At 37.1% G+C, this 12,900-nt stretch overlaps 1 protein-coding gene across 1 annotated transcript in view; it reads left to right on the top strand.

Moving 5' to 3' along the window:
- Window positions 1-12,900, top strand: part of CSMD1 (CUB and Sushi multiple domains 1) — a 626,201-nt gene that overhangs the window by 176,523 nt on the left and 436,778 nt on the right. Inside the window, exon 6 of the mRNA XM_085309436.1 lies at window positions 4,015-4,127. Within this exon, the coding sequence (XP_085165562.1) occupies window positions 4,015-4,127 (113 nt within the window). The remainder of the gene's footprint in view (window positions 1-4,014; window positions 4,128-12,900) is intronic.

Raw genomic sequence — 12,900 nt, forward strand, 5'->3', positions numbered from 1 at the left:
TGTCCACTTGTCTAACCCACACTTCCTGCGCTTCTCTAGGAGGATGTTATGGGAGACAGTGTCAAAAGCCTGGCTGAAGTCAAGGTACACAACGTCCACTGCTCTCTCCTCATCTACCCAGACAGTCATTCCATCATAGAAGGCTATCAGATTGGTTAAKCAGGATTTCCCCTTGGTGAATCCATGCTGGCTACTCCTGATCACCTTCTTCTCCTCCATATGCTTGGAGATAACATCCAGAATGAGCTGTTCCATCACCTTTCCAGGGATGGAAGTGAGACTGACCGGCCTAGAGTTGCCTGGGTCCTCCTTCTTGCCCTTCTTGAAGACTGGAGTGCCATTGGCTTTCTTCCAGTCCTCAGGCACCTCTCCAGCTCTCCAGGACTTTTCAAAGATGATGGAGAGCAGCCTGGCAACAACATCCACCAGCTCCCTCAGTACCCATGGGTGCATCCCATCAGGGCCCATGGATTTGTGGATGTCTAGCCTGCCCAGAAGGTCACTAATCCTTTCCTCCTCAACCAAAGGAAAGTCTTCCTTTCTCTAGGCTTTCTCCCTTGTCTCTAGACTCTGAGATTCTTGAGGGCTGCCCTTAGCAGTGAAGGCTGAAGCAAAGAAGGCATTCAGTAATTCTGCTTGCTTTGTATCCCTTGTCACCAGGGCCCCCGCCCCATTCAGTAGCGGGCCCACACTTTCACACTTTCCCTAGTCCTCCTCTTGCTGCTGATGTATTTGAAGAAGCCCTTCCTGTTGTCCTTGACATCCCTTGCCAGACTCAATTCCAACTGGGCCTTAGCCTTCCTYGCTGCATCTCTACRTACTCTGACTGCATTCCTGTAATTCTCCCAAGCAGCCTGTCCCCTCTTCCACATTCTGTGTACTTTCTTCTTCTGTCTGAATTTGGCCAGGAGCTCCTTGCTCACCCGTGCAGGTCTCCTGCCCCTTTTGCTGCACTTCTTACTCATAAGGATGCACTGCTCTTGAGCTTGGAGGAAGTGATGTTTGAATACTAGCCAGCTCTCCTGGACCCCCACCCACTTCCTTCTAGTGCCTTAACCCCTGAGATTCCTCCAAGTAGATCTCTGAAGAGCCTAAAGTCTGTTCTCCTAAGGTCCAGAGTTGCAATCCTGCTTGTTGTCTTACTTCTTTCCTGCAGGATCCTGAAYGCCACCATCTCATGGTCACTGCAGCCAAGGTGGCCCTCAACCTTTACATCACTAAGTGGTCCCTCTCTGTTGGTAAGGACAAGGTCCAGCAAGACACCCTTCCTCATAGGTTCCTCCACCACCTGTGTCAAGAAGTTGTCATCGATGGATTGTAGGAGCTTCCTGGACTGTTTGTGCCTTGATATGTTGTCCTTCCAGCAGATATCAGGGTGGTTGAAGTCCCCCATGAGAACCAGGGCCTGTGATTGTGAGGCTACTTCCAACTGTCTGTAGAAGGCCTCATCAACTTTCTCTTCCTGGTCAGGTGGCCTGTAGTAGACACCCACAACAGTATCCACCATGCTAGCCTGCCCTTTGATCTTTACCCGTAAGCTCTCAACTGCCTCCTCCTCCCCACCTAGGCAGAGCTCAGTGCTTTCCAGTTGCTCTCTTACATAAAGAGCAACTCTATCACCTCACCTTCCTGGCCTATCTTCCCTAAAAAGCACATAGCTATCCATGACAGCGTTCGARTCAGGTGAGCTATCCCACTGTGTCTCTGTAACTGCAATGAGATCATGAGTCTGCTGCCACACACAGATCTCCAGTTCCTCCTGTTTATTCCCCATGCTSTATGCATTGGTGTACAGGCATTTCAGAGATGCAGTCATGCATGCAGATTTCCCAGGAGGGGTGTAGGGGGGGGTTTCCCATAGCCATGTCCCAAATGCACATCCCCAGCTGCATGCACCCATTGGAGGCCCCCCAACCTGACTTGTGTTTTATTGACTACCCTCTCTCTATAACTCTCCCCTTCCCCCTTCCTACCTAGTTTATTCCTAGTATTATTCCTAGGCAGAATGTGCTCTTATAATGATGTTCTTTTACTTCATATGCAGTCTAATTCATATAACAATGAATATTAATATTTCAGACAGGAGTCTCACAAATTCTAAATTCCAGAGCTCAGGAAATACAAGATAAAATGTTACTACATGTATATTTAATTTCAAAAGGGAAAACAAAAACAAAAAAGCATTGTTTCTGGGAACTAAGTTCATGTATTTGGAGAAATGAATTATCAATTCAGGAATGTGAACTGCAGCCTAGATACAGTGAAAACTTTTAGATTTAGCATACATACAGCTATCACTAAGAGGTACCACCAGAAAGTATCATTCTTTTGGTAATCCACATACATTTTTTTTCTTTTTTTAATTATATTATGCTAGCTCCTAAAGGGACAGCCAGATTCTAAGTAATATTGAAATAGACAATGCCAGTTTGTAGGTAAATATAGTTTGAGTGCCTTCTCCAAAAAGTGTTTAAAATATACTCTTTAGGTCATTTAAAATAAGAGTTTATAGAAGAACTCCATTTGAGTGAGATGTAAAAATATGAATAGGGTTAAATATTTTGACCAAGGCTTGTACAAACTGTAAAATATGTTCCAATATTTTGAAAAAAATAAATTCTCCTTTGAACAGTCCATCCTTTCCTTCAAATCTATTAAAATAAYTGTAAGTAGAGTTTTGCTATTCCTCAGTTTCTGAACAATCAGATGAAAAAAAATATAAATATGATTAGACATTTCTTTCATGTAGTTTACATGACCTAATAAAAAATTATTAAGAATTTCTATATTTCAGAATTTCTATATTTTGGTATGTTGGTCTTATTCCATTACAGAAGGAAAAAKGATTGACCTGTGATTCTAAATTTGCTACTCTGGCATCAGTATTCCTTAAAATGATGAGTTTTCTAGTGATCCAAGATCTCTAATAGAACACTGAAAATGCGTGTCTCCATGAGAAGGCATCTATTTCACTAAATTGATAAATTTCAGTGGTCAAAAATCTATTTCAGTTTTCGTCTTTTTTGCACTGATAATATTTACAATGTGTAAATTAAAGTCAATTACAGGCAAACTTAACTTCATACACAGCATCGCTTAGCTGGGAATTTCTGATACTGATCAGATTTTGTTTTGTTTCAAATAGTAAACATTTTTGAAAGTGAAAAACTACATTTCTTGTAGTCCTCCAAAGTTATTCAAAAAGAAAAAAAGCCTAAATCAGAAAGTCAGGGCAGAGCTATAAGGCAAAGYCACCTGGTAAACTGGGACAGAAATGTACAGCCCGTCAGGAACTCCATGAGCATATTCATACTCACAAACGGTGGGGTGCACTGATAGGCCGCGGTCTGACACACTGTGGTCCAAGGGCCTGTTGCCTAGAGTAGGTGCACTCTTTCTTCATAATACCCATAATTAATGCAAGCTAATTACCTTGCTTTGGTTCAAATTAATTCAATTTAAACTTCTTTTTGTTTGCTAATACAAAAAAGCCTCCCAGCTATTGCAGGATAGTTATGTACCTATAAATTATCACTGAAGATAAACATTAACTTGTAGCCATAACCCTTATTTTTTTTCTTTCTTAAGGCCCGAGGTTTGTTTCTCTGTGAGGTAACTGAACAGCAGAGAGTAGATGATAATGTTTTGTCATAGTTTAATTTGCTTTTCTTTGCTAAATGATTTGCCACAGATAAGTGTACACACACACACACACACACACACACAAATACACACATGCACACAAAGAAAATTGTTTTTCTGCTTTAATTCACAAAAGAGTCATTTGGAAAGTTTGACCATGACTAGCTGTAATGGAAAAAAAAAAAAAAACTCTCACAGTACGATAGTTGCTAAACTAATAAGAAATTGAGACTACATTCCAGTAAATTGCTGTGGTTAAATATATTGTAAGCAGTACAACATATTTTGGCTTTGGGGGGCTTTTTTCTCTTTAAAGTAGTCTAAACATGAATTTTTGCATGACTTACTTTAGGTTCTATTTTATTCTTTCAGGTTGACTGGTATGAATCTACCTTCTCCTGTTATCAGCAGTAAGAACTGGTTACGACTCCATTTCACATCTGACAGTAATCACCGACGGAAGGGATTTAATGCTCAGTTCCAAGGTAAGAAATATATAAGTGCATCAYAAAAGTCTTTTTCCTCTAAGCATAGCTGGAAGTGATGGTGGTAGAAATTTGTGTTTAAATATCAGGAACATGTTGCAAAGAACTGACAGCTGTACTGCTCCTCCTCCTCTTACCCTGAGTAGCTGTTATCGACGTGAGGTCAGGCGTCTTTAGAGATTTACTTTTGACAAAAGTATCTGTGCTTCCCATACTCAAATTATGTATTTGCTTACTTGCTTTTTCTGTAATAAATTATTTTGCATTCAGTCAGGTCTTTTCTTTAAAAACATGCTTGGAATTCAACTTACAGAAAGTCTGTTCCACACACACGCAGTCCCCTATCAAAATGTTTTCTTCSTTCATTATTCTTAATCAAGCTCTTATCCTGAAGCTACATTCATCGCTAGGAAATTTAACTCCTCCTTAGCACAGCATAAACTAAATATCAGGCTCCTGCATAGATTTACATAAATAAGTTTAAAGGAAGACAAGAAAATGTCAATGTTGCTGTCACTTGCTGCTTAAGTTCACTTAGATATTCATTAAAATGCAGGGTTTTTTTAATGGAATCTTTATTGATTTTTGTACTTTATAAATCATCATTCAGGATCAAAGGCATTGTAGTCATTACACTGAAAACAGAAGAGCTCTGCAAGTCAAAAATTCACTCAGCTTCTTACTTCATCTGTGCTTTTAAATTCTGCACTTGCGTCAGCTGTTTCAACATTTATCCTACACACCAAAAGTGTATTCAGCTTCTTACTGTGATTAARCCTTTTATGAGTTTAAAACTACATGGTAGGTCCTGTATAATTTTAGAAATTATAAAATATGCTACAATAACCGTGTTTCTGGTGATTATATGACATATGCATAAAATATATACAGAAACATTAAACATACATAGTCCTTTTTTTCTTTAAAAAGATGTTGATGATTATATGTATAAATAGATATCTGCGCCGTGCCATATTATTTTGGCAGTTCAAAGTGGGTATGTATTTTGTGATATCTTGCACTTATAACTTATTTGTACAAAGTTTACCGAGAATATATATCACTGTTGACAACTATGAGTTTAAATGTGCTACTTTATGTTAGCTCTATGTCTTAGACCTGTAACCAGAGGTTAACAAATACAATGTGTTTTATCCTGTGGATGCACCAGAAAATTAAGGATCAATAGAATAACAGAGGAAAGTTTGGGAGGTGATAACAAACACTATAAACTACTTTTCTGTTCTTTTTCAGTATCTTATATCTGATCAAATACTCACCATGGAATTAAATCTTTAACGAAATATCTAGGGAGATCATTAGTTCAGATGTATGTCTGTTGCTGTGCATAATACATCAGACATTTTATTTGGGTGTAAGTCTGAAACTTGAATCTTGTAGAATACTGCACACAAATGACAGATATAAGTAGCTTATTACATTTCTGAATCTTACAATTCTGGAAAATTCTTTTTCTCATTTAAATTATCCTTTTAACATGCAGGTTGATGCAACTTTACTGTATTAAATGAAAACATATATGAATTTAATGAGTCACAACTATACAGAACATCTTAACAGGGTTGGTAACAAATCAATAAATTCCTATGTTAGTGTTAGAAGCATTCTAAACTGTAACTTGAAAACTAGGAAACAATCTTTCAGCACTGAATATGCAGAGGATGAAAACTCAGAGCAGTATTCAAAATTAATTTATCAAATAGTTTTATTAAATCTTTATATTAAATTTGTACTTGAGAAATAAGCAATACTTTAGRCATTTTATGGTAAGCAGAAGTGACACTGATATTCATAGCTGACAAAGCCTGTTAGTATTACAAAATCACAGAATGAGAAGGGACCTCTGGAGATCGTCTAGTCCAGTCCCTTGCTCACAGCAGTCACCTAGGGCAGGCAGCTCGAGGCTAGTCCGGATGGATTTTGAGTATCTCCAAAGATGGAGACACTCCACTCCACAACCTCTCTTGACCACGCTGACTGTAAAAAAGTCTTATGTTCAAGTGGAATTTCCTGTGCTTCAGGTTGTGCCCGCTGTCCCTTGTCCTACCACTGAGTGCCACTGAGGAGAGTCTCGCTCTGTCTTCTTTGCACTCTCCCATCTGATATTTACACGCGTTGAAGAGATCCCCCTGAGCCTTCGCCAGGCTGAACAGGCCCAGCTCTCTCAGCCTCTCCTTCTGTATTTGCAGCAGCTTATTAAAGCTAAGAAACAACAACTTTGATGTTTTCATTTTACATGCTTTTCTCAAGTAAAATATTTTCTTGAGTCTGTCAGGASAAACAGGCAAGAATCCTGTGAACTATGTGACCTTGTTTCCCAGTGGCAAATCTGGACTATGATAGGATGCCTCTAAGGTCACGTTGTATCCAGGCACGATTTTTAATTTTGTCCTGCTGGCAAGTCCTGTAGTATAGGCTACTTGACCCTGAAATTTCCTGAGGAATTCTTCCCTTATGTTATACTATACCTCCTAAGATCTTAAGCACACTATTGCAGAATTCCTCCATATAATTGGGCCTGAATTATCRTTGAACTCTTCTGTCTATGAGACAGTTAAAATAAAAACACAGACTTTCTGAAGCAATCACTAAACCATAAACACTCACCTCACTCACAGTAGAGTGTCGGTTACCAATCTGTCCAAAACCCAAGGATCTTTATGATTCTCCTTGTATTTTCCCAGGGTTCCTGGATCTTAGYCAGTGTTTTCAGGGCATCCAGGACTCCTCTTTCTTAGATTCCTTTGACTGCTTTCTTCTTTTGCTTCTTAGAAACAATTGTCCCTTTAAAATCAGTCTGAATCTTTTTGTGCTTGCTTGGCATTTTCATTCATAAATTGATTTTTATGTGTGTGGTAAAGCTGTACAATCATGCTGCAGAAGATTAGCAGTCTCCATTGTTTTGGGGAAATCAAAGYAGTCAGCAATTTTGATTGACCTTTGCAGACCTTAGTTACTAATTGAAATTAGCCYGTTAAACCTTTCCAGATGGTGAGTTATTAGGTGCTAGGGTCCTGATAACAAAAACATTTTTTAAATAGATATTGGGTACAAATGTTATTTAAAGACAAAATTGCAAAAAGATATTCCTCAGAAGGCTGTAGCTTGTGCATTTAGAGACTGCATCATAATGCACCATCTTGTAAGTATGTGATAAAATTTCCATATTTTATTTGGAACTTTACAAATATATTGTTTGTTTAGTGTTTTTAATACTAATCTATTTGTTTTGATCTTACACATCTGTTGTGTTTTCTCTGGGAATTAGGATGAGAAGGACTGGAACCCTCCAGTCCTGGAAGTCATTACCAGTGATGATCCTCCCCTAGGCATGTCATAAAAGAGTTATTCAACCTTTCTTTCTGCATTCAGACAGCAGCTGCTTCTGGCCCTACTCAGTCTCCATCACTCGGGCGAATATAAAAGAATTTCTATTTTATGTATGTTGCTGAACTGTTATTTCATTAGTATGAAAGCCTCTTTGGAAATGTTTGTACTTTGAAAAATGTATTGTAGTACTAAATTTAATCACTTCTGTGGAAGAACAAGCATATAATAAGAAATTATAAACTTAATGGACTTAAGTGACAGACTGATAAGAGCCAGAAATATGTAGGTTTAACTCATTTTTACATTTTGGAAAGACAGACTGAAGAAGATTAAAGTGCAATTTTTTCCTGTACTATTTTGGGCTGCTTTTAGAAATAAGACATTTAATTTTGAGACTTAAGTCTTGTTTCTAAAAAGTAGTAATTGTCAACCTAATGGAAAATGAAATAGTACCTATTGTTACTTACTTTTTTGAGACTCTAAGTTCAGTTCTAGCTTAGAACTGGCCACTCTATTCCTGTGGAGCTGAAATTGTTTCATTTTTTGGACCTCATCAGATTTATCACAAGATCCTAAATCCSAAATTCCCAAATAATATTAAATAACAATAACATACGCCAAGCCCATTGCTGTTTTATTTGATTGTCTGGTTGTGAGATTGCTTCAGTTACTGGGAGGGGGGACGGGGAAAGCTGAAAGGTGAAGCAAATGTTGTGAGGCACTTACTGAATCCAGCAGCCCAGCAGAGGTAAGGCTGATGCAGCTCCATCCCCTAGGTCCAGCCACCAGTGAGAATGAGCAGATATCCCCAGCACACATATGCTCCCTACACACACACACACACACACACACACACACACACACACAAACACACACAGAGGTCTCAGTCAACCTCCAGACCCTCACAAACCCCTGGCTCCCAGGTCACTGCACCTACCTACCAGCAAGTCCTGTGCAATCCCCAGCTGCTCTTCTCCTGTGCCCCATACTGTACTGTACTGTCCTGTACTCCGAGGCAGTCTTCTCTTCAGTGCATGAAGTGACTTTTTCATTTCCATAGGAAGAATTTGGATTTCAGAGTTTATCTACTGTTAGCAAAACTGRCTGGACAAACAAATTCACTATGCATAGTTTTATATCTAATTGGTAGTTCCAATATTTTAATAAAATAAATTCTAATAATCCTGTTTGTCAGTTTAGAGAGCAAACAAAGGAAAGAAAATGAAATGTTTTGGATTGTTTACTAGAATTAGTTTGGGTTGATTGCAAAAGGMTAAGTTGCAGCAATAATGTTGCAGCCAAAATAACAAGATAATAAACGTGATGTAATTTGATATGAAGTGAAATGAATAATTAAAGTAATATGTTAGAATTATATGCTTGAATACATTAACTAAATGTAGTTTTTAGATGCTTGGCAAGAGGAATATATTAATAAAATCATGTAGTACAAAAGGTATGCCTGGCTGGTAGGTCTTTGGACTTTTCCTTGAATCATCTTTATTGTCTCATCTTCCCTTAGGCCAAACTAGAAGATTAAAAGATTGAAAAATGAACAGATATAGTGTGAAGTTGTTTATTTTTCTCTTGCTATTTTGTTTTGTAGCTTGATCTTTCGATGTTGATTTTAGTAATAGAAAGGTTATACCTCAGTTTGCTAGTAGACCTGTGGTATTTTTGTGATACTTTCAGAGYATCTGTTAAAAGCAAATCTGGTTTAAATGATCTTCTCTAAGCTGACTGCCACCAGCAGAAATCACAGTGYGACAAGTGCAAGCCCGTTTTGCCCAGCCTGTGTCATACCAGCAACCTGTCGAGGTGAAATTCTGCTCTCATGGAAGTCAGCACTCTCAGTGAGTGTAGCTGGACCCCATTCTTGGTCTCCTTTGTTCTGTGGTGGCACCGTCAGAAATGAAAAGATGTTACATCCACTCAGATGTGGACCTCTTTTTTCTCACTTTTCTGTCCCCATCTATGCAAAGCTCTTTCCCATATCCTCAGTGGGAACTGTAAAGCATGTGATTTGGCTTATGCTTGTGCTTCAAAAATATGTTAAAAAACCTCACAGAGGTCAACTAATTAAAGCTCACAGTCTCTCTATAATACAAAGCAAAACATTTTATATTACTTAATTCATTGTCTTCCAGCTGTACCACTTGCTAGCAACAAAGGTTATCAATATGAAACAGAATGATTTAATAGGTTTGGGAATGAGTTCCATGTTTTTGCACATTTACAGCAAGTATAGGATAATTGCTTAGGTTTCATGTATTTACAAAACACTAGAAGAGAGTTTTTGTACATTTTCTTTTAGTTTTTATTTTAAAATTAAAAAATCAGAATACTTTTTTCCTGTATTATCAAAGACTAATATGCTTAAATTACCTATTTATTTCAACATAAAATAAAAATTTAAAAAAAAGTGTCCAAAGCAAAACCTGGTTAATGGGTGTATTCAACTTTCTATGGCAAAATTCTGATCTCTGTGGTAGAGTGTTTCAAATTAAGTATACTGTTTTTGGCAAGTTAGCAGAAAGGTTCAAGGAGATATTAGATATTTTGATCATTATGCACCAGAAGTTATCTGTCTGCTCTGTTTGATTACCTTGAATAATTCAGGATTTAACAAACATAAAATCTTGAAGTCAAACAATGAATATAATAGAGGCTGCTATAATAGATCTCTACTAATCATGAATCAAATAATATATAATAAACTGCTAAGTAAGGTAGATCTTTTCAAGAAATTTTGTAATGCAGTGAGTCTGCATATGAGTGCATATGTATCTATCTATCTATCTTTCCTACATATTATTTAAACCGTTAGAATTGGTGTTTGAAATAAAGTCAAAGAATTTATGGTATTTCCTAARTAGATACATACATGAATCAGACATTTTTTTAATCAGCCATTTCAATGAATATTGTCATTCATATCATTATAAGATATTCTTTAGCAGCTTGATATTAGCCTAAACCACATGATAAGGATAGAGCCAGAGAAACCATTCAGACTCTTTCTATGTTAATGTAGCATGTATACCTTTTAAGAATAAGCTTGTTAAAATAGCTGCTCCTGTAACATCTCTTTAAAATCTTTKATTAAAGTATTTTGCCATATTTACTGAGTCCAGCACATCCTTAGCTAAAACTCAGTTCCTCTTAGTTGTAGTCTTGAAGCTTCTTCTTTTTTTTCAGCTTTCTTCTTTTTTTCCAGTATTTGACATTACAAAAAAATCTTTAAGTGTATTTTTAAAGCTTTATATCATTTCATAAAGCACATACATTCTTGAGAGAGACTGGCTGTTACTTCTGGTAAATTTTGGTGTTAAAATGTTTTGGGGTTTTTTTCTTCCAAATGTAAAGCAAGGCCAAAAAGTTGACTTACAGTGACAAAAAGAAAAAATATGTATCCAGAAGATCTACAATTATCAAGACTGATTCCTAGGAAAAAGTTGTAGATTCAAGATTTTCAGTGCATACTTCAATGTGCTTTCTCAGAGCCTCTCAGAGGGGGAGATGGTTGACAAAGTCTCAGACAGGGCACAGATTTTTCTTAATACAATGACATTTTTTAAAAATATCATGCTACTAAGTCATCTTACATGAGCATATTATGAACCTATGACTTCTGGCAACATTCAGAACAAACAAGATTATTAAAAGTGACTTATAATAGCTGCAAACCTGTATTATTTCCATGTAGGCTGCTACAGATACTACTACTTTTTTAGTTTCTAGTAATGTTTCTGTGTTGCTAAAAAGGCTSAAGCTTAAGCAGATGCTGCTATTCATTAGTCCACTTTGTTTTGTCTTTATGTTGTCCTCATTAGAACTGTGCAAAATACTGGATTTATGGTTAAAAAGAAATGTGTCATTTTGGTGCATATTTCTGTACATAACATTTTCTCTCATATTACCTGCAAAAATTATGTAATTAAAGTTATGTATTGAAAATGTCAAAATATTTTAACTTCTAAAAATGTCAAAATATTTTAACTTCTAAAAGAAATAACATTCCCCCAGACATAGTTGATGCTAATTGTCAAGAATCATGTCACGCTCAGTCAACTGTTCTTACTCCAAGGCAGCACTGTGCCAGGGCTACCCAACTTCTAAGAGAATTATTTTCCATGCTGTTATGATGTAATGAAACTGATGTGCCTTCAAAGAATTAGTATTTTCCAATGCAAAAATATGGCTTTGAAAAATGTCTAAGAAACTATAGTTCTTACAAATACTTTGAAACAAGCTAATAGCAATATAGGAGGACAGCAGAACATAGTACTAAGATTTTAAAATAAGAGCATATACATGGGTGATGGAGGTACGTAAATTAAAGTATGATTTTCAAGGAAATATGCATAACCTACACACATACTTGTAAGTGTAAAACCAGTTAGACTAATTATTTTATATTTACTGCAGCCTAAAAGAGCACACATGGTCATTGTTTGCATCAGAAAAGGTAAGAAACATCAAATAATAGGGTGTCAGAGTTACCACACCTGCAGTTTCTGCATCATCTACCATGCGAGAGTTCAAGTTCAGCTGGGTGACTGAAAACACTCAAATGATTAGTGTAAGAAAGAGCTGTGTTTTAGAGAACTTTTCATTTCAGACTACAGATTTCATATCTCTACAAAACCTGGAAAGGTGGTCAAATATTGATTTCCAAATAGGAATTTCTGATGACTGCGAAAACGTTGATTATCCCACTGGGTAGTACTATGGAGATATTATTGAAAAAAGCCCTTGGAGCTCTGAGGAGATTAGCTGAATCCATGAATTTTTGACAACTCTATTTGAAAGACTGGAAGTCTCTTTCAAACAGATAACTGATCAGACGTCATTTATGATTTCTTTTTCAGAGATAATCTGTGCGTACTACATAATGTGCACAGCGATAGTAAATGTTCATTGTGCAAACTGCGTTGATACTATTTTCCAGCACTGTGGATGCTTGCAGGCATTAAAGGCTTGATACCTGCTGAACTTGTTTTATTATGATACATCTCATATTGATAGCACAACAGAGCTAAGGCAGTCTGTCAGGGCAAGTGGCCAGCTAAGTGACATGCAGAAGGTTAATGGAAAAAAAAATGACTGTGCTTCATTTTGGATTTTCACATTTTGTGTCAGCTTATACACATAGAAAGAGAAAGATTTCTGTTAGAATCTATTGTGACACCCATTCATCTTGAGGCTGTGCCATTTGTTCGCTAGTACCGCATGCAGAGATTTCCAGCACAGCGAGCAGGTGGAAGGTCGGATAATGACAAGCAGTGCTTTGTGGATTGATGGAACAAGGAGGCTAACCGATCATGATCAAAAACCTACAGCTTTTACAGGTAACCATAGAGTAGAAACATCTACTCCTGCTGTGAAACTCTCTCTGGAGTTATAATACTGATTATTAGGG

This window comes from Rhea americana, unplaced genomic scaffold (assembly GCF_003343005.1).
Source record: "Rhea americana isolate MKP2758 unplaced genomic scaffold, rheAme1 scaffold_299, whole genome shotgun sequence".
NCBI classification, from domain to species: Eukaryota; Metazoa; Chordata; class Aves; order Rheiformes; family Rheidae; genus Rhea; species Rhea americana.